The 22,237-nt window shown below is 32.9% G+C and overlaps 1 protein-coding gene across 1 annotated transcript in view; it reads right to left on the bottom strand.

The window, feature by feature from the left end:
• Positions 1-2,285: 2,285 nt before the first annotated feature.
• LOC132550948 (myb-like protein X) overlaps positions 2,286-22,237 on the bottom strand; it is a 46,514-nt gene continuing 26,562 nt past the window's right edge. Inside the window, exon 2 of the mRNA XM_060215049.1 lies at positions 2,286-2,863. Within this exon, the coding sequence (XP_060071032.1) occupies positions 2,286-2,863 (578 nt within the window). The remainder of the gene's footprint in view (positions 2,864-22,237) is intronic.

The raw sequence follows: 22,237 nt of genomic DNA, 5'->3' as shown, positions 1-22,237 counted from the left end.
TCGTACTATGAAGACGGATTCCATCGTCCTGGACTATCAGTCTATTAAGACATATATATTCTAACCCACAGTTAATGCCTATTGAGTGAAATTGACCTAATGTTCGGATTAAATGCATACATGTTAAGACTAAGCTATTGAATTTTTATAACGGTTTCTTAGATGTTGACGAAATTAGCACAAACAGGCAGAAACTAAAAAAATCTGAGAAAAAAATATTTATGGAAAGAAACAAACACTTGGAACAGATGATCATTCAAACTGAATATAAATATGTATATTATGACTGAATACAACTCACATATTTGACTTAAACTATGCAAGCATTGCGAAAAAATATTGATATGCACACAGATATTTTTTTATCACTAGCTGAACAGACACACTATTTCACTCCATCTAGCAACAAGAAAAAGAAACAAAAATCATCTTTGACGTACCACAGTTTTCATTTGTATTATCTATCCGAATAGTGAAACGGTTCAGAATATGCACATTGTACGTGATGTTGATAAGAAGAAATGGGAATTCTACAGTAACTAGATGTAGACACCTTCAATCTTCGGTTATGTATTGTATCTAATTAAAAATTTGTATTGAATGGTGCCACAATCCGTTGTGCCTTAAGATATTATATATTTTATTCATATTACTATGCACAGTGATATATTAATTCAATAAGTAATTTGATGAATATCTTTATAGTTTTTTCAGGTGTGTATTTCCATTTATTATATATACTTCGGCTCAACGCTTAGATGTTTTCACTTATGATGACATGTTGGTATTTTCTTGAAGATTTTTTGAAAAAAAGGAAACTGCATACATTTTTGTAGTTCTATCTGAATGACTCTAATTAGTTAGTTGTTGTATTCATATTGATGACGATTAGAAATATGTTGTTCTCTCTCTCTCTCTCTCTCTCTCTCTCTCTCTCTCTCTCTCTCTCTCTCTCTCTCTCTCTCTCTCTCTCTCTCTCTCTCTCTCTCTCTCTCTCTCTCTCTCTCTCTGTTTATCTCTCTCTCATCCAAAAGCAGAGGAGTGTACACACTACATAACGATTTATTAAATAAAAAAGATACTCTTTCCATTCATGCCTAAGAGTGGAAATGAAAAACATAAACAGTTTAACAAGCGATGTAGTTTGGAGTTTAGTTTATATAACGTTGTGTTATTGCTCGTGACTGAGTGATGTACCGGGGAGGTGGTCATGATTCAATGTGTTAATGAATCATACGTAACGACTTAATCTCTACGCCACATGCTCGCCTTGTAATCATGAAATCGATGGACTGAAATGATGGTTGTGTTATCATGTACTTGAACGAACTATATAATTACCAATATTCACAGCATCCTAACATATATCGTAGGCCAGATTTACAAATATTTACAGACTTTAAAGGATTAAAGGATTGCATGACATGCACACATTTAAAGCCCATCCCAAAGTAATTAATGCGCTGAAGGAAAAAAAACTTACTTGAAATACAGAAAAAAAGTATACATATTTTCAGAAAAGTTTACAATGTCAAATCGTAATTCATCAAGAGATTCTATATTCGTTTGAGATTCAATTTTTATAATTCAAAGGCAACGCCCATTTTATTTTCTAAAGTGTTGGACATTTGGTAGTTTTTCTTTTCTATAAAATTTGCAGGCATCTTTACATTAGATATCAAATAGGTAAAGGTCAGGATATCATTTAAAAATGAACTTAAAGCATTAAGATTATATAGAAATATCAAGCGGACGAACTCATGTTACAAAAAATACGTTTCCATAATTGCAACCGCATATTTCAACACATTAGCTTGAAATAGTCATCCTCTGTTTTTTCTGCCTGTGAATAAGATTCCACACAACGCATCAGGCGTTTCAACGTCCTGAAAAAACCAAGTTCCATTTTTTCCCTTCTAAGATATTACACAATTGTAACTTCCAATCGTAGTTTCTTTAGTTTCACATGACGATCAACTGTGATGACATTTTTGTTTTGTATCTTTTTGTTTTGCTTTATAATGAGTTATGTCACGTGGAAAAACATTATTTGTAAATCATTTCCTGTATTGATCACATACCAGCAGACAAATGTGCAATTGTTGAAATATCAAAGAGTGACTACATATATAATACATTACATGGCAAGTACCTTTTCCCTTCTTATCTTTTGTTCAACCATTTCAATGTATGGTACCAAACGAAGAAAACCTTCATACTCTTCATTCGACATTGATGTTAGTTAGCCAAGCGTAATCTAACAACTGATTTGTAAAGTAAATATATTAAATAATGCCAATTTTGGCACCAAGCCACCGACATTTAGCTTTCACGTCCTCCTGAACTAAGTTGAAACACATAGCAATAAGAGAAAGTCCAAAAACGAGGTACATCGCACACAGGACAAGTTTCTGTTCATTCGCCCATTGGTCCATTGCAGTTCCCGGAACTACGTCACCAAAACCAATGGTACTGAGAGTAATAAAAGAGAAGTAAGTTCCGGTTATAACGTCCCATCCCTCCCAGATTGAGAAAAGAAGTGTTCCTAGTAAAATATATGCAGTCATTACTAGTATACACAATGACGTCGGCACATGTATAGTTTCTCCTGGTGTTTTCTCCTCACCTTGAACCACCATATCTTCTTCAATGCCTTTTTCCGGATCTGGTAGACGACGTTTGGTCGGACTGAACAATACACAACACACACCACAGCAAACTTTAGCATATAACATTCGGAACCCTGTGGCCATAAGGTCACCTATGTTTGTTAGACACAACAACGTCAGAGGTATTCCAAGCACAGCGTAACCAATTGTAACGATCCTACCATAGTCGGTCTTTGGAGCCACGTGACCATACCCTGGAAAAATAACAAATAATAAACATAACATATCAATACACGTATGACAGAAATCTGATAAAAAATGTTTATTCTAATTTATGCATTAGAATATCTCTATATAAAGCAAATCATTTTTTGTTGCGAATTCCTAAATTGCAAACGAATTTACAGAATATGACTTTTTTTCTGTTCTAAACGTATATATCGTCCTGCAATGGTTATAATGTTTTTCATCTTAGGCCTTGTCATTGCTACCTCATAATTCCTTAAAGGAATGATTTCATCGGGGATTATCAGAAACCTTAGAATATTGAATATATCTATTTATTATGTGTTTGTGGATGTCCTTGGGGATACAAGGATCAACGGGTGTCCTGGGAGATACATGGAGCGACGGATGTCCTGAGAGATACAGGGATGAACTGTTTATAAACATGTGCATAGATATGTACGCAACCCCGTTATACCAACGATCTGTCTATCTGCTTCGAAATTTATCAAGTGGACATGAGAGTTGACACAATTACTGATATAATTAAACTCCTCTTACACGACGTTACGACGTCAAAAGACGTTTTTATTAGTATGAATAGGATAACGCGTGACGTCCATTATCAGGAAATATTGTATCTTATCGGATTGAAATGGAAATTCAGAAACCTGCTCACAATCAGATCTCTTCGAACGTTCTCGCTTATCAACCGTCTGGGGTCTATTATCACGTCATTTTAATTTCATGAAATGTTTTTGATGTGTTTTCATCACCGATGTGATATCTTACTCTGTACTTATTAAACGTTTAACGTTTTATAACATTCCTTATCATGCTCCGAGTTTACATCACGCCCTTATATATTAAAATAATGATTTATTAATAAGTCATTAATCAATATGGGCATAATTTGTGGCATTCTTGTTCTGCACTCTAAATTTTACTTTATCTGTAATAAAGTTGAAGACAATTGTGTAGTTCAGGATGGTCATTATAATGTACTTAATACTTAATAATACTTAATAAACATAAATTGTTATTTGTAATAATAATAATAAACTTCATTTCACAACACTTGTGAAGCAAGTTATTCCAACTTATGTTCATCACTCTTTTGCCCGGATGGAAGAGCGCGACGGGTCTTACTGTTGGAGAAAACCGGAGTACCATGAGAAACCCCACTTAGTCGGGAAGGTGGTCCCATACCTTTTCACGTCCATTCCGGGAATCAAACCCCGCCCGGCATGGTGGAAGGCGAGTGCGTTAACACTGCGCCACCCGACCACCTGTTTATGGGATGGGGGATGAAGTCGAAACTGATAGTGAGTAATGTGTAAAGGATACCGATGTAGGCTATATGTAATTGTTCCATTGTAGATCAAATGTTGATCTCACCACCACACATAGTAACTAAATGTTTAAGTTACGTATATGCTTTCTGTCTCAACGAAAAAGCAAATGTCATATTTGTTTTGTTTGTTTATCAAAATTCAGTCTCAAAGGCAATTTTTTTTTATTTACTTAAAGTGCTTATATATATTATACTAATGAAAGTAATTTTATTATTGAGAGTTTACCAGTGATTATAAAATCTATTATCTGGGAAAATGGATAATTCAAGCAAATTGTAATTAGAGGTAGATAAAAAATCACTCGTCTGTACTTTTATAAGTTCGATAAGTTCATACAGGACTATATCAAATTATTTAGATAAACAATAAATAGTAAACAATTACATACATTATTTGTTGTTTGTTGTCGCTTGAATAAAACAAAAGCTTTTAGTGGATGAGAACTACTCTAAGGCAAATGGACTTGTAACTGATGTATATATATTAATAATTCAAGTGAAAATAAAAACAAATAAACATGAAATGCACAAACAACAAATCATAAATATCGCAATGAAACGAATTGTCATCTTTTATGGATCGTTAAATGAAACTAAATCTAGAAAGCATCGAGCTCTAGGGAGACGTTACTACACATATCGTTTCGTTGTTGTGTGATGACTAATACGTGTAAGCATATGATTTGTAGTATAAAATCATGTACTATCACAATCGTTACTATAAACTAAGAACATAACGGTGCAATAGTATAGTCCTGATTCTAACAGTTTGGCCCAGACAAGAATTCGTTTGAACCTAATCTGCTAAGATTGAACCTAATTCAATCCAGTTCTAAGTAAAAGCAAACTACACCTTGTTTTATTTCCAGGAGTAATTCGAAAAGCTCATTAATTCGCATAGAAAATTAAGCGCATATACACGGAAAACACGTGTTCGTTAATAAGAAAATTTGCATTATAGTGTACCATATGTATAGATATAGGTAGACAAGGCGAGTCCGACAAGTGTATATCACCGAGAATAGACATACTAAGATACTGACTATTCGTTGATGCACTACTATGAAAAAGAGAAATAGCTCGGCCTTGATTGATTTATACACAATTTTCTGACTACACTGTCAAACAAAAAATATCCTTTGCTAATGATTAGTGACAAATGGATACCGATAAGTGTTCCAAAGGGTTGATGCTCTTTTGATTACTTGCTGGGCGGGGCAAAATATATAGAGCACTTGGAAAACCTGGAACCTGGAATATGTCTGGCTCGTGTACCATGGGCCTAAATACAGGTTTTATTATTTAGATCATATCTTCAAATAATGCCAGTGTTTTGCACTATTTAGCTTTATTTTTTAAATAGTTGACCTCGTTTCATATAATATCAAGATGACGTCACATAATTAATTCGTATTGATTTAGTTTACTTTAGTCTACGGTATAGATCCATTTTGAATATACTTATTATTTCACGGGTGAAAGAGGAATAGATGCATTACCTATAGTTCATTAATATCCCATTATAGTTCGTCACAGGCACACACATGACTCTGTTTAACTTAATGTCTTGGGTTGGATCAATGTTATGTAACTTTGAATGTCCTTAAACACGTGTCTGAAGCAACTTAATTTGCCCGATGGTTTCATCGCAAAGAACCCATTAGGTACATGCTTAGGCAGTGATGTCGACTAACCTTGCAGCTTATGAACTCTGTGACATATGTGTGCTCTATTTATCTGCTTTTATCATTAGATGTATTGGCGAGGTTACAAAAGACAGACAACAGGTGACAGAGGTTCGAGGGAGGTGCGAACTACTGCTGAGTGTACTAGTGTGACACCAGATCCTGAAGTCAATTGTCCATCGCTTAGTAAGGTTTCAAGGTTGATGGTTACATCATATAGCTAGTGCTAAGTCCTGAATATTCTATTAATCAGTTTGATGACCTTGTTATAAAAATGGGAAACCTAGTGAATCTTGTGTAAATATTAACAAAATCAAACAAATACGGCGTATGATCATGTTCGCAATCAGACGTTGAACTGAATCAGAATAATGACAAATTCTGTTTTTAAGATATATTGGTTTCAGTCATAATTGACATAATTTCTCACTTTGTATACTGTTGCATAATACAAATCATGTAATTAATGTTTTTCCTTCCAATAACAAAAGGGTAACCTCCCAAAGAAATATATCAATAATTCATTTTGAACCCGTGCATTTGCGTTCCATAAAAGAAACAGTTCGAATGAAGAAATGGAATAATCTTCATTCGTTTCAAAAATGGTCTTTACAAAATACCTGTATGCTACCAAACAAAAACAAAAAACCTGCGTTTTATAATTAATGTATATTTAGAAAATACATCATAATGCTTGTATAGGCGATGTTCATCAACTTGGTTTCCTTTCTCAAGAGAATGAAAAAAAGCGATACAGGGTCAATTCCCATTGAGAAAAATGAAATTACCGTACTCCGACGATTGATAAATAGTTTTGAAGAACGAATATTATTAACGATTTGCAAGCAGTTCAAAAAAATGTTCTGGGTCTATGGTATTAGCTAATCTTACCAGTTAAAACACGTTAACTCCAGATAGCATGATAATGTACACTATACGGTGCATCGAAAGAATAAGCAGATACTGCGAAGGGCAACACATTTCTTTAGACATCCATTGATATACACATGCAAACCAATATAATACAAATAAAAGTCGTTTCACATGAATGATAAAGAAGATTATTTAATTTTAATATGAACGAGAATTGACATCCATATTACGTAAAGACTGACAAAAGTAGTTTCCAAGACAACAAGCAAAGAATTTGTTCTAGGTATATATATATATATATATATATCTACTGATATTTGTCACTGCACTTTTGTTTTAGATATAGTATTAATATCTATTTTACTATGAGGCTAGTTGGGAAGGCTTACTCCAAGCAGATCTGATGGTAATATCATGCTCACTGACGGACCCTGGTGCTAGTGAGATCTCACGTGTCAGTACGTGCATTGCTTGATTGTTGTATGGAACTATGGCTAAACACCGTGCAAGGATTCAGGCGCGTGCAATCTACGTGGTTGATGACAGAAGTCTTTCATCACATCGCGGTGTCAGTATCTACGTTGTTATATATATACACAGACACACAGGAAGAGGTGGTTGGAAAACCTGATCGCAATAGTAATGGGACATGAAATATCATCATTAGAGATAAAGAATGTTAAGCTTTTGATATTATCCTTAATTACTATCACTAAACTCTCTCAGATTTATTTAGGTTTTTTATTTAATTACATAGATACGTTTATGTTAAGTATACATTAAGATCTTTGTTTTTTGAAACAATACGCTGGACATATGCTCCAATATTAAATACAGTTTGATGTTTGTATATACATGTTTATATATAACAAAGGTGATAAAACATACAATGTTTGTCAACGAACGTCTTACTAATTTGTAACCAATGTGTTATCGTTGATTTTATTCATAAAGTTAATATATTTTAAGTTATATCGAAATGTTTTTGATCGCCTTTATTTGTACCTGTAACACTTTACCCTATGTTATATACAAAACGAGCTTCACATTCATTCCTTGATTATATATAATGGAATGATACTATATTACTTATAGATATTCATCATACCAACAATAGCACTTTATCAAAACAATTGATTCTGGTAGACTTTATTGGAGCGGGAAAAGTGAAAGAAAGTTCAATTATAAAGTGAAGGAGAAGTGGATCATTCAAATGTTGCTGCTATATTTGAAGTATAATATTAACTATTTGGATTTCAATCATTATTTATTTTTTCAGTAAGTGTCAGTAGTATAACAAACTAATATCACACAAATTTATCGGTCTTTCCTTCGCGTTGCCCCTTGTAAATCTGACTGACCACTATACTGTCGTTGACTGACAGTAATTGATCAAAACACTGCCGATAGTAACAACAACTGACGTATTGTTTTATATATAATTCGGACAAAGAAAAAAGTGAAACTGATCACAAGTGAAATTCAATAAAGACATAACTTTCTCGATTAAAGTTTATAACTTCGTATTTGATATATATTATATGTGAAGTAAAAATAAACAAAAGTAAAATGCCTTACAGTCATCATAATCATAATCCGAACTTAAACTAGAGCAAAATATGAACAAAAGAAAGTTTACACAGAGACTCGAAAACGTACGAGGAAATAGGACAATGTGTAACTTATGTAATGCTTATATCTTGATAAAGGAGCAGATGGCCTCGAACATTTGACAATTTTCTTGTTCATATTGTCATTATTACTTCATTGATATACCGGTCCCAGAAATATACATCTAACGAACATTTGTTTGATAGTATGCAGAATCAATATTGGACCATACCGTCGATATTACTCACTAGATTCTATATAAATTCTATGTCAAAACTCAAAAAAAAATATGATGAAATTGGGTATTGTAAATCAAAGTAACTGTAATGAGGAACAATATAAACTTTGACTTTTTTATTCACTTCATAACATCTACACTACGCATGGTCTATACAATAGTGTGCCGACTCTGCTTCGGTATCGAAGCCATTCTCGGGTTCCGCGAACATATGTTAAGCAATGTTTGACATTCTTCATGTAGAGTCGGGTCAGCACTTACAAGATATCTCTGTGCTGCCACGTTGTCTCTGTAAACAACGTTGTGTTTTGACAACATCGCTACAATATATATATACATTTGATCTGAGGTCAACACATTGTTTTCATTATCAATGATAACCGGCTATGTATAAATGCATTGGTAATATAGTCGGGTCGATAGGTATATTCTTGATGAAAGGCGAACTCTACCTCTATCAATATCAGTATGAATCATTGTCTGTTATTGATAAGAATGTGTCACTTTCCTTCCTTGGGTGGCGCTAGTTATTGCTTATCAATATGTTACATAACCTTAATTTAAACGTTTTGCTTGTACTGCAAACATACTGTGGGTTTACATGAAAATCCCACAGTTTAACAATATACGAAATATCACATTGTGAGTGTCATTATGGAGACACGTAACAATTTTTGAAGAAGGAAATCCTGGACAATGAAAAACAACAAAAGAAAAACGCTATTAAAATGGAGCAAAAAAACACCCAAAAGAAATGAAGAAGATCAAAGAACAAAAGATCCCGAGAAACAACAAACAAAATATAAGATACTCTGACCCTTTCTCCACCCCGCAAACGAAAGCAGATTCCCGGAAGCATAGTCTCTTCTATCCACATCTGGTGCTAATGAAATGAGAGCAGTTATCATCGATTTAAGACGCAGTAAACAAGTTTCTCCAACCGTATATTATACTGTTTGTCTTGTTGTCTTTCCTGACACCTATAAACATGTTGTAAACACGTTTCACTTGTTGTGAGATATTATCTTCTGTTCAGCTGGTCCTTATCAACAACTGTATTATGGGTGATTATTTGTGTATTTCTTTACTTGCAGGAGATGGTAAGGGGGAGGTTTCTCACTTTCTTTGTAAATATGTTTGATGTCGAATTAACTAAGATCAGAAATAATTTTCGTATTGTATGATGACACAACGTAAATGGATCAATGTGTCTTACAAAATTACATTTTCTTTAGTCGCCTACCACCGACGTTCACAGCATCATGGGCAAGACCTGCTACTGCAGCAGTACTCCTATTACAATCTATAAAAATGTTTGACAATCTTCATAATATTATTTTTGTTTAATGAGAAATATCTTCGGACATGATCTCATTGCCGCAATATGGACCAACCATTTCAGGTTTTAATTCGACTATTTCCTTTCATTTGTAGTAATAATAATGAGGCTTCATCGTCAAAAGTATAAAACAAAATAAACCCCAGGTTGTGAATCACAACAGTCATGTTGAAAATGTTTTTCAATATAAAGTAGTTATGTCCCCGTAAATGTTGAGAACATAATGTATCTATTCATCTTTCTCGTCAAGATATATCACGACATGTCATGTGCTTGGCATTGATAGATTAATATCATTCATAATTAAGGTATCTTCGCCAATTTTGTGAATATTGAATTGCTAACTTTTGAAGAGAAGTGTTTTTACTCATTCAAATTAAGATTACCATGCCCTAAAATCAAAAAACATATTTTGCAGTCAGGGGTTATAAAAAAGGGTTTATCAGCAGTAATGCTTTTATCTTATTCAGATAAATAAACTTCTTTCCTTGGAGTTACGTTACTTGAGCAAACAAGTTAAAATTATTACATACCACTTTCTCGACCTTGATCATGTAATAAGCTTACTGATAATCTTAATTTGATAGATAGATGAACGACATTTATTTTATTAAAATGTTTGAAATTTAATGTTGTTCTCTAGGATAGTTATATTAAAGATAACTTATAAAGCCCGTCGAAGGTCGATCACGCGTACATCTACATCAAATGATCTTTAAATGTAGATAAAATATATTGAAAATGGAGCATCAAACTTTTTATATTAGTTTTAGTGCAAAAATATCTTTAACCGTGGCAATTTGTTTAAAGAAATGTGATTACAAACGTTGTTGAAATCCTTCCTCCTTAATTTTATGATCACACTACCATAGTGTATGTTACAAATACCGGATGACGGAATGCAGCGCCGCCCAGAAAGGATCCTTGAGTAAACGAGGCAATCACTAGTGCATACAGGTCAAATGGAAATATATAAATTGAAGATATTGGTACATTTTTTTTTTTTTTACTTTATTCTTTTTTCCTGGGAATATGAATCTTTTTTTTTCTGACAAAGTCATTTCGATTTTATTTCAAGTATTGAAAAGAAAAGAAAATTATCCATTTTATTGTATACAAATTTCTACTCTGCAAGTGTTACATTACAAAGATATTGACAACATTTTGTATACGAAACGGTCAAATTTAATTTGTTAAATTCATGAGGGCAAATTGATTGTCACTGTTTAAGTAGACTATTAGAAAGTATACCGTGGGCTTTTAATCTTTCTACCTTTTAATGTCGAAGCGTTTCTGTTAATGATGGTCATTTGTGTTATACACATCCACGGGTACCCCGGTTCCTTCTCGCAAAGTGCTTCAGTGCGGGTCGACAGGGATGATTGATATAAGTCATGAGAATGTTTGGTTATTGTTGTAAAATGAATAGTTAATGTGTATCATTCATGCAATATAAATATGTAGAATAATCAGAATTTTGAAACATAGACAGGAAACAACGTATGGTGCAGGGGGATTAAAGAATAGGCTTCATAATCCAATAACATTGAAAAAGATTCGAAAGAGTGAAAAAAGTAAATGAGGGAATATATAAACAGAAAGAAAGTAATATGTATTCCGAAAAGAACCTAAGTCACTCGGAGGTGAATGAGGTCTTCCGTCACCTGTAGCATTTCTCAATCATGAGATATCCCATTGAAATTAATAGACGTGGTGAATGGGTATTCTATCGATCAGCTGTTCTTTTTCTTAATTTTTTTTTCATATATATAACAAAAATTCTTTTTCTTTTCGGTCAGAGATATTATGATCTATTGTATAAGAAAGTAATAGCAATTGAGCAATATATCGGCAGTTGGCTGCTCAGCGTTTCATAAAACATTCTATGTTTTAGTTGCTAAACAGATGATGTCAAAACGTTGTAAAACATGTTTTCTTAGAGAATGAGTTGTAAGTCGATGTGACTGCTTTTATCTCTACAGAAGTTGTACATTTTTCATTTTCTGTTTCACACGCGATACAAAATAAACGTAAATGATGAATACTTTAGTACCATTTAATATTGGTTTACTTTTTTAATCTTCATCATTTTCACATTTAGTGTACTTTAAAATGGTAGAAAATCGACGCATGTTGACGTTAATCGAGAGAGTTTCATAACACCAAAGAGGAAGTTTATCTTAGATGTAAAACATTTTTTCTCGTCTAAATATCTTCAGGGTTACTTCATTTTACAATTGCATGTAGTATTAGATTATTTCATTTGATACAAAATTTTTAATTTTGGCCTGTTCACAAGTTGTGATTTTCACCAAACCTCACACTTTTCCATAGTTTGTTTGACCATAGAGGTACAACATGGCATCACACAGGCTTCATGGTTAGAACTGAATCTGCTTAATATAGAAAGCAATTTCAAAAGTAATGCAACACAATTTTTAAAAAGTATATAATATCTTTGGCGTTCTTTCCAAAAGATGAGAATACGAATCTAAGATATCGGTCTGATGTTGAAGCATTGATTGCTCAAAATATCAAATATCCATTTACTATAAAGGATTTTTAGACATGAAACGCACATAAAACATGTGAATTATGAGACCTAATATTATGGTTTCAATTTTAACTTTAATCGCCCATTTTACCATCTTGTAAATATCAAAATATGATGTACTCTTTGTTAATGCATTTTCTTTGTATTTCATTTATTTATATTCTAAACATTATATTGCAGAAACATGTTAGTAACAGGTGAGAGTTTCAGGATAAATCGTTATCATACATTAGATATCATGTGAAGGAACTAAATGCTGCATTTTTAACTCTGCATTATCGAACGAGGCAACTTTCATGGTAATCAAGATATGGCTGATGGTCGTTAACATTTTAAACTAATGTAACTTTATTCTCTTTTCACTAGCCTTTAATGATTTTACAAAAGACACACAAGTGAATAGCATCTTCAGATACAAATAAATCTTGAGCTAGATACAGTGGAGCCGTACAATGTACTTAATTACATTATACAGCTTCTTCAAGGACTCGTTAGTGATACTTAGGGCCTGAATTTAATTCCCAATTCTACTTTACATTTGTTGATTCTCTATGATGTGGTCCTGTAAAACATTGCTTAAATGTTCTTCTGTGCCCCTAGATATTCAGTTCCAATTTTATAATACAGATCTTCCAATTTATCAATTTGAATATTTTGACCGTAATTCATGTCTTCTGATATGACCCTGAATGTAAAAGAACATGGTTCAAAACATTTTTTAAAGCTTTGCAAAAAATAAACAGTGTGTTAACATATCTCCAAAGAGCATTTTGAAATTTTAAAAAAAGAGTTACTTTCCTCGTCTAAAATATATTTTGCTTTTCTCTCCGTTCTATCACAATCTTTTTTTACAATCGTGTAATAAATATTGTCAAACAGTTGACAGATCAGTATTCTCTGAACAATATTTATATTAAAATAGTTCAATGATCATTACTATGAAATTATGCTTGAAATATCTATATTTATTAACCTAACCGTTCATGGTAAGTATCCAATAGCATGACTCTACATGTCGCGTTAGATTGGCTAGAAGAGACTCTACGAAACAAATGTAGTGTTGGGCTTTCTTGTTGTTTATATGTTACGCATCAGATTATTTTAGGCATCACAGAGCCATAATTTTGAAGAATGGAGTGCAACACTGTTTGTAAGTCCGATATTTACCACTATGGTTTTATTACATCCCCCTCCCTCCCCTCCAAAAAAAATATTTGTATATGTAAATAAATAAATAGATAAATTCTCAACCCGCCACCTGCAATTGGTCGAGAATTTAATCAGTTAAGTATTAGCTTCATTCGTCTGATGCAATGGATCCAACGCCTTTGTTATTGGTGGAGGATCATAAAATGGACGTTACAGCTGATTATAAGTAAAAAGATAAAATGTGATAATGTACAATTGTATTGAACCTATTAACGTATATTCGTCATCAGACAATAACCTCTTGTAATAGTCTAGATTAACAATAACCAGTACATAATATGATAATTATTTACAAGACTCTTGGTAAGCTGCCAAGTCTATGTTTACGGAATTATATAGATAACTAAAAAAAAACTAATGTTTATAGATGTATAGATAATATCGTCTGAAAGAAAACGTAACTATCAGGTTGGAACGACATTTAGAAATATATGTTCAGTCAAAGAAAACGAAATCTGAAAAAAATATTGAATTGTTCTTTGTTTATCATGTTGTTTCTGTAAGGTTTATTGAACAATTTTCTTGCGAGAAATTAATTCTAGAAAAATATAGATTTTGATAATGAAAATCTTAGATGTCCATTGCCCTTTGTATTATTTGCGCGGAAAATACATCATTTAACTTTGATGCCTTTGGCGTAAAAAGGCAAAAATATGGACCTTCTACAAGCTAAATGCTGAAATAAGATAGTGTTTTGTCACGAAACCCTTTGAGGCTAATTTAATTTGCTGAAATCTAGGACAGATATTCACTTTACATTCATTTTGGTTTATCAATGTTAAAAGGATATTTACACTGCAAAATTATCACCCGATAATAAATTAAAAACAGGCAAGAAATAATTATAGATCTGAAACACACCAATTTTATTTATAACCGTTAAAATATCAGCAAATTTATTGCAGCATTTATCTAATGTTAACGTTTCTTGTGGTATCGATACCTTATCACCGTGTATATGGACAAATCATTTTGACGTATCTACTCATCCATAATACTATAGGTGAATAGATGCGTCAAAATGATTTGTTCCAGTTTCATTATGATCTTCAATCTCTCTAAGATATGATCTATTACTCTTGGAGAATATGACTTTTATTATTCTGATACTTTCTTCTGCAACGAGGTAATTGTGAATAGTCTCATCTTCATTTAGGGAATTAACATCAGATTGTTCTGAAACAGGATCAGTGATCTCATTTTCAAGGCTTGTATAGAAGACGACAGCTGTTGTACTCTAATTTACAGAAACGAAAACATTGGCTATATTAAAGACATCAAATGACGAGGAAGAAATGTCATTTCTGCATGGCATCTTTCTATTCAGACGCCCTATTGTCTCCAGCAAATACAACAGAAATCTGGTAACACTCCGTACAAACATAGGATGTCTCTTTTGATAAAAGTGCCACTCATACTGTGCCATTACATCACTGCGCTCTTCCGCATTAGTGCCACTTCACAGCGGCGGAGGGACATTTTGTTGACGTCATAAGTAGCGTATTTACATTATAGTACAGATAATGACAGGCACTTTACATTGTCATAGTGGAAAATTATGTAAATATAATATCGTCTTCAGTGGATGATGTAATATAACCAGCTGTTAAAGTTATACCTTTGCTAGGTTTTGCTACTAAATATACACGTAAACGTTTGTAGTTGTGAATTATGATATCATAGCCCTGCAGACTTGTACTGTCATGTCACGAATACCTTACCAAGATATTATATTCGTACAAATCCATCAAAATGACATTTGTAGCGAAATTTTATATCTTTAAACATAGATAACTTTTCTCCTCTCGACGTAAACACGTGTAAATCATTAGATGTCTATTGCAATAGCAAGAGTTTACTCTTTATCTACCATTAAGAATAAAATGTTGTATGTTGTCAAATGTTCTTTTTGTATTTCATTTTTACGGCTTTAGATGGATAAAAATGCTTTAAGCAAAATACAAAAACTAAAAACAAACAAATTAAAACAAAAACAAAAATGCAAAAATTTGTAAAAGTTCATACATTGAATTATATAAATCTATAACCATATGTTTGAATTTTTGATATGGCCATAAACATTGCACAAATGTTTCAATTGCTTTTGAAAATAGCCATTAATATTAGTATTTTTGGGATGAAGCTAATTTGCCACTAAGTTTTCTCAAATTTCAACATTTCTTCCTAGCTGTAGGTATGAAATCTTTGATATTTTTGGTTTTCTTTACAGAGAATGATGACGTCACTATAAAAAGGTCGAGTTGTGGGTGGATAAAAGAAATAATTCGAACAACATAATGAGACACACATGTTACAAGGAACGAGTATGTTGTATATAATAGTTTTCTACCATCGGATTAGTTCAGGATAAATGATGCCAATATTCACATCTACCAATGGCAACGGCAGAAATAAATCGTATTGGCAGGATTTCATCCTACATCTAATCCGTATGCTTTGTTACATCTCAAACTAGTTCATGCTCTTACACAACAACCAGTAGAAGATTTGAGTATGACGTTTCGATGACTACACCGTAGCCATTATCGGACATATAACGAGTTACAGCTACAATGCATTTCATAAATCCATATGAAAGTGGACATAGTTTCACACGTTCAGCTCCTAGTATAAATAAGGAGTCATGGATGGATGAATCTTCCTAATGAAGCATTTTAAACCAATCTTACATTGAATGTATCTAGTACTGAATACATTTAAAGGTGCTTCTTTTTTGTATCATCCTGTAACACATTTTATTGTGTGCAAAGACTGACCGAGCATCTATTAACAGTTTGTGATGTCAATAAGAAAAACAGAAATTGAAAACATAATTATTCGGAAATTCTTCATGTCTGTGATATAGGATTGTATTTCTGATCTCAATTCAATTTGAACAAAAATTTTTTAAAAATATTGTTAACTACTATTGGTATTATTAATGCATATGACGTGTGTATATTCCTTTCCTAAATTTACACTGACGTACGTATTTTGTGCGTGTTAACACGCGACTTTGGGTACAAAAAATACATCGTTTATGTGTTACATAGTGACAAATTCTTAATATACGTGTATGATATGAAATACACGCATGTCTAGGAGACAAAATGATTACAAAAGGCTATTAAATAACGTCAGCATCGTTAAAAATTCAGCGAGAACGACGAAGATTTTCTTTCAAAAAACAATATCGATGTGCATGCATATAATAGTATAATGCCTGTGAATTCATGTTGAATGTAAAACAAAAAATCATAGGAATGCTAGAAACGTCAAGGTCATGTGTACAGACATAGTCAATTTCTAAACCACAGTACGTTTATATGCGAGCGAGACCATATGCTTGGCGCGAAATTAGCTCAGCGTCACCTGGCTTTGATTATTGTTAAAATGTGCATATCTCAATACCACTCCAAAATATGTCATTCCGTTAAGGTTCTTGTGATTTTGTACCTGTTTTATTGTCCATTTTATGCAGACTCAAAGACAGATAACTTTCACATTTTAAACAAAAATAAGATGTAAAATTTACACGAGTTTTGAATAAGACACGCTATGTATATGTATTAAAGGTATATACGTCACTCGAACTACTTCAAACTACGCCGGGCATGTTAAGTTCATGATAACAGACATTTCATTGCAAAACATATTTACTCTGGAATACAGCTTTCCAGCCCTAAACTCGACGCAAAATACTAATATACATCGATTTTTTTGGTCAAATAATAATTTCATTGATGTGATCAACGAAAAAACTGCGATACTTATGACGTAATTAATTTATCGTTTCGATTATAAATCATTATCAATCATGTTCGAGTTAAAGTAATTGATAAAATCGGATAATAATGCTGTCTTATATAATTACCAGTTATTAAAACAGAGGAAATATTAAATACTTCTCCTATATAAACTAAGAACAAGTTGTTCTCTTCCTTATCGTACATTTGCCGGTTTCACCGACATTTCGGAGATTCTGTGTCTTCTCTTTAATTAGTTCTATGAAAAACACATGCGCGAGCAGTAGTGTTCTATTAAATAGTGGTCTTCACAGAGATGCAAATGGTGTACAAACACATGTTTACTCCATGGTTGACCTTGCTGTGTCAAGACCGATTCCATGTTGTTTTTGCTCCTCCGCTAACATATAATTGTATACGTACATTGTACTTATCGGTTAGCTCTGAGATTTTGAAAACACAAATATCTGCGGTACAAATCATTTATTTATTTATTTATTTATCATCGATTATCAGAGTCACAATAATTAATTGTGTTTTTGTCAGAATTTTTATGAGTTAAAATCAATAACTACATAATAAAGTGCATGTGATTGTTTAACATTATTTAATATGTTTTAATGTATCGTAACGTTTTATTCATCACTTTGAACTTCCCATTTCCCCTGTTTTCAATGTCCGTATTATATGCTTTTTCCAAAACACATAGGCGAGAATTTGCAAAAATGATACTTACTATTAACCACTAAAGTCGCGAAAAATAAATGTAAAACCTCGCCATGCGCAATAGAAATGGTTGTTCATAAGGACATAAAATCTCCTTATCGAATAAAACGGCACAACACAGCAGTAATAGTGACATTTCCGTCTCAGTTAATTCATTCTTTTATTCTTACTTTAAATTTATTGGGAGTTTACCAAAACGAGAAATGTGACTCTCATGTCCTCTGACCTCATCGATCCAAAGCCCTTGTTATGTCACGTAAGGACATACAATTTTTAAACAGAATTTTTTCAAGAACTGAATCGGTGCCGTTATTATAAGAACTCGTTAATATTTTATAAATCTAATATTATTTGCAACCTTTATGATATAATACATGATATGATATATGATATAATATGATATATGATATAATATTATATGAGACCCGCTCGTGCATGTGTATATTCTGAACGTGCCACTATTCAAATGCTTGAAAGTAAGCTGATCAAAAACGAAAACTGACCGCAATTAGTGTCATTATCTCCAAGTGTGTTAAACTCAGGTTGATTCATCCAGATATCGTTTTGCCTAATGCCCATCTTAATGCTCTTACACAGTTCCTCTTTTACATTATGCCCATGTTTAACGCTGTATATGCATAACACCTTACCAGCAATACCGTATCATTTCACAGGGGACCGATAAATTAATTAATAAAACCTCGGCATGCCTTCTCCTGTAAGCTTGCTACAGCAGCTGTCTCTAACAACGTCTCGTCTCTGTTATTTACCCATCAAGTTATATACAAGGACTGTTTGATCCATGCAATCGGATACATCTAGTTACAAGAGTGCTTCTACATAACGAAAGTGCTACATTTGGAAGGAATAGACGGGAAATGGAGACTGATTCTCTTGAAAGCTGCGAGAAGACATCACAGCGTGTACTCAAGATTTATTGAAAATGCACTTAATAAGTGTTAACATGATAATCATTACAAATTAAGTTATATATAGAATGTATATAAACTTGTTATATTGAAAGTCCTTAACTATGATATGATAAAGTCTTTTTCTAACCTTTACGAGTACTCTAATGTTATTTTTATAACTAAAATGTAGTATATCGTACTCAGACACAGGATATCATGATACATTCAGTGCGATAAAATTACTAAACAGTTCCGTAAGGATACATGGTATGTTAATAAACCAGTGTTTAATGTTAATAAAGAACTTTTTATGATTTTTATATTGAACTTTTATGTAACTCTTAGTGAAAATAAAGCAGTTGCCACACAGATGATTTATATGGTGATGACTTGGTGCTAGATTATAAAAAAGTTGCTGTGTGGTTCTTTGATGGTTTAAATAACCAGACTTTCAGTAGATCTTTGTTATGCCGCGAATTACTCGGAACATTTCGGCCGGTATCATACATGATCAGGAAGACATTAATTTAATATTTTGGAAGTGAGTTATTATGCACTGCACACCTGTGGATTAGGAAATGTAAACATAAAGTCAATTTGTCAGAAGCGACTTATGTGGCAACCGCCTGCAGGAAAAAGGGGGTATGTTATTGTGTACCGAAGCTCTCAAATCAAATTAGAAAATAGTTTTGAACACTCGAGATCTACAGAACCAATATTTCTCCATAGACATTTTCATATATTGCCCTATTAGATATTTCTCTAAATTTCTTCAGTGCATTACTGCATTTTAAATACCAGTATGGTTACACTATACGTTTTGAACAAATCTTCCCAAAATATGTTTCTAAATATTGATTATTTCAGGTTTGTATCAGCCAGTACATTGTCTGTATCCTCTATAGTAATATCTGTCACAAGATAAGTTTCTGGGTGACCTCATAGTTAACGATACCAGCATAAGCACATTATTCGAACTGCAACATGTATCTCAGATATAGGGTCGTAAACTTAATTAGAACCTGAAGATCGGACGACGTTTAGTCCGGCTGAGGAATGGCTACTATGACTGGAAGACTTATATGTACCAAGTGTCATACACTTGTGAGGCCTGAAAGGGTATAAACTAATTTCAAGCATTATTGTACCAAGGTCCATTTGACATTGCTTGTTTATTCTTTAAAATATTTATATATATAGGTGTGTGTGGGTGTGTTTATTTCAGTTGTTTTCGAGCAAACTCTTAACAACGTAGAATAATCAGTAGTAAGAAGTCCTTGTAGCACTCCCCACTCGATGTGCCTCTTTTCCTCTTGACTATTGCTGTCAATGTGTGGCATATTTCTGATCAGCTTATAATAGATGGCATTCTCTACACGTGCGCAAAACCTATTTCGCCTTATGGAAATGATGCGCGTGCTTTAGGTCCACGCAAAGGTATGTTGGTCAACGCTTGAGCCGATTGTGGTCAACATGTGTTAGATTACAAAATATCTTTCTTTGATTGCTCTTTAGAGGCTTCCAAGAAGACAGCACGAAGCGAAATTAATCATAAAAATGTCATAAAGGAGGAACATGCAGAAGTCCCTCGCGAGCCCCATCGAATGAATCAACCCTGTTGTACATGGTATTCCCTATATAGTCCTTTGTAAATTGAATTACATTTACTTATATATATTGGGTATTAACGAAATGCAAGAAAGAAAAGATTATGAACAAACTTCCATCACCACAAAAAACAAACTAATGTATTGCTTATGCTTTAATCGATGCATAAAACACAAAAAGTCCTCCAAATCACGATAACAGCCCCTAACACGATCTTAATCAATACATAATTAAATAAATAAATAGATAAGCACCAACAGAAGATTACATATACGAGGTTGACCTGATACAAGTCAACCGGTGAACACAGTGAAAACTACTGGATTATAGTTCCGCTCAGGGTTTTTTCCATGATTACAGATAAAAGAAGGGAGATCCCATGTGGGGTCATAACCGTAACTTTTTTTTCTTATTCCAGTGTCACCTAAAGAAAATGTAAAAAAAAAAAAAAAAAATACTTGAAAAGACGAACCATCTAAGCATTTCGAAGGATACACGAGGACCTCGATATCCGCATATGTGGCTGATTCTCAATTTGTTGTGATCGCATTAATAACGATAAGTACCACATCTCATTTGTAATTGTATATATACATTGAAGAGGAGGTCAAATTCTGTATTGTTTTCGTTTTCCTTCATATCAAATACTCGTATTACTAACAAAAAGATATTGACATCTGACACAAATTATTATCACATTCACATTCCACAATAATAAAATGCAAACTTCAACATTGATCAAACGAAACGGAATAAATATTTGTTTTATAATATAAAATCTATAAAAAAAAAGAAAGGCACATTCAACGATTGATTTCATCATATTACTACGTACAGGGTTACATAGAAATAAACTTTATCGGAAACTAAAAGTCTGTAAGATTACATTCAAGTATTGGAGGTATCTGATAGAGATGAGAATCTGGATTTCTCTTTATAATTTGATGGTTATAGGTTGATGTAAGTGTGGATAAGTTAAAAATTACAGATGTTTAAGTAGTATTTACTGCACGTGAAATACTTGAGAAGAGATAGCGAGTTTACTGCTGACGTACATAGCAAGGATTACCTATTGCGATTTTAGAACACTTTGTTAGCTTGCGAGTTATGTTAACACTTCAACTCCATTTTTTATCGACTTCATGGTATGAATGAAAAATATACATCATCACAGATTTCCGGGGATTCATCAAATGTATTTTCTCAACATTTTTCACCTATATTTCACGTTTGGCTATCGGTTCATCATCTCCATCCACATATTTAATGCTAGTAAGATACACACATTTAAACACTACTGTCAGCAATTCAAATTCAAGCTGCTATATCTTTACTCGATACAATAGCAAGGAAAAAGGAAGTGATTTACATACACTAACAGACAAAACGGGAGCCAGTTTCCTACTCCGGATTTTTAACACTAACTTATATATATGTGTGTGTGTAAGTGAGTGTGTTGTCTAGCTTCAATTGTATTCTACTTCATAGGCGATCCACAACCTGCTGGATGCATTCTTTGTAACGTGAAAGAATGAAAATTCAATGTTCC

This window comes from Ylistrum balloti, unplaced genomic scaffold (genome assembly GCF_031769215.1).
Source record: "Ylistrum balloti isolate Yb309-2 unplaced genomic scaffold, AGI_CSIRO_Ybal_v1 Utg370158, whole genome shotgun sequence".
Lineage (NCBI taxonomy): Eukaryota > Metazoa > Mollusca > Bivalvia > Pectinida > Pectinidae > Ylistrum > Ylistrum balloti.
The sequence above is the reverse complement of the archived record's forward strand: the minus strand, read 5'-3'. Positions and strand labels throughout refer to the sequence as shown.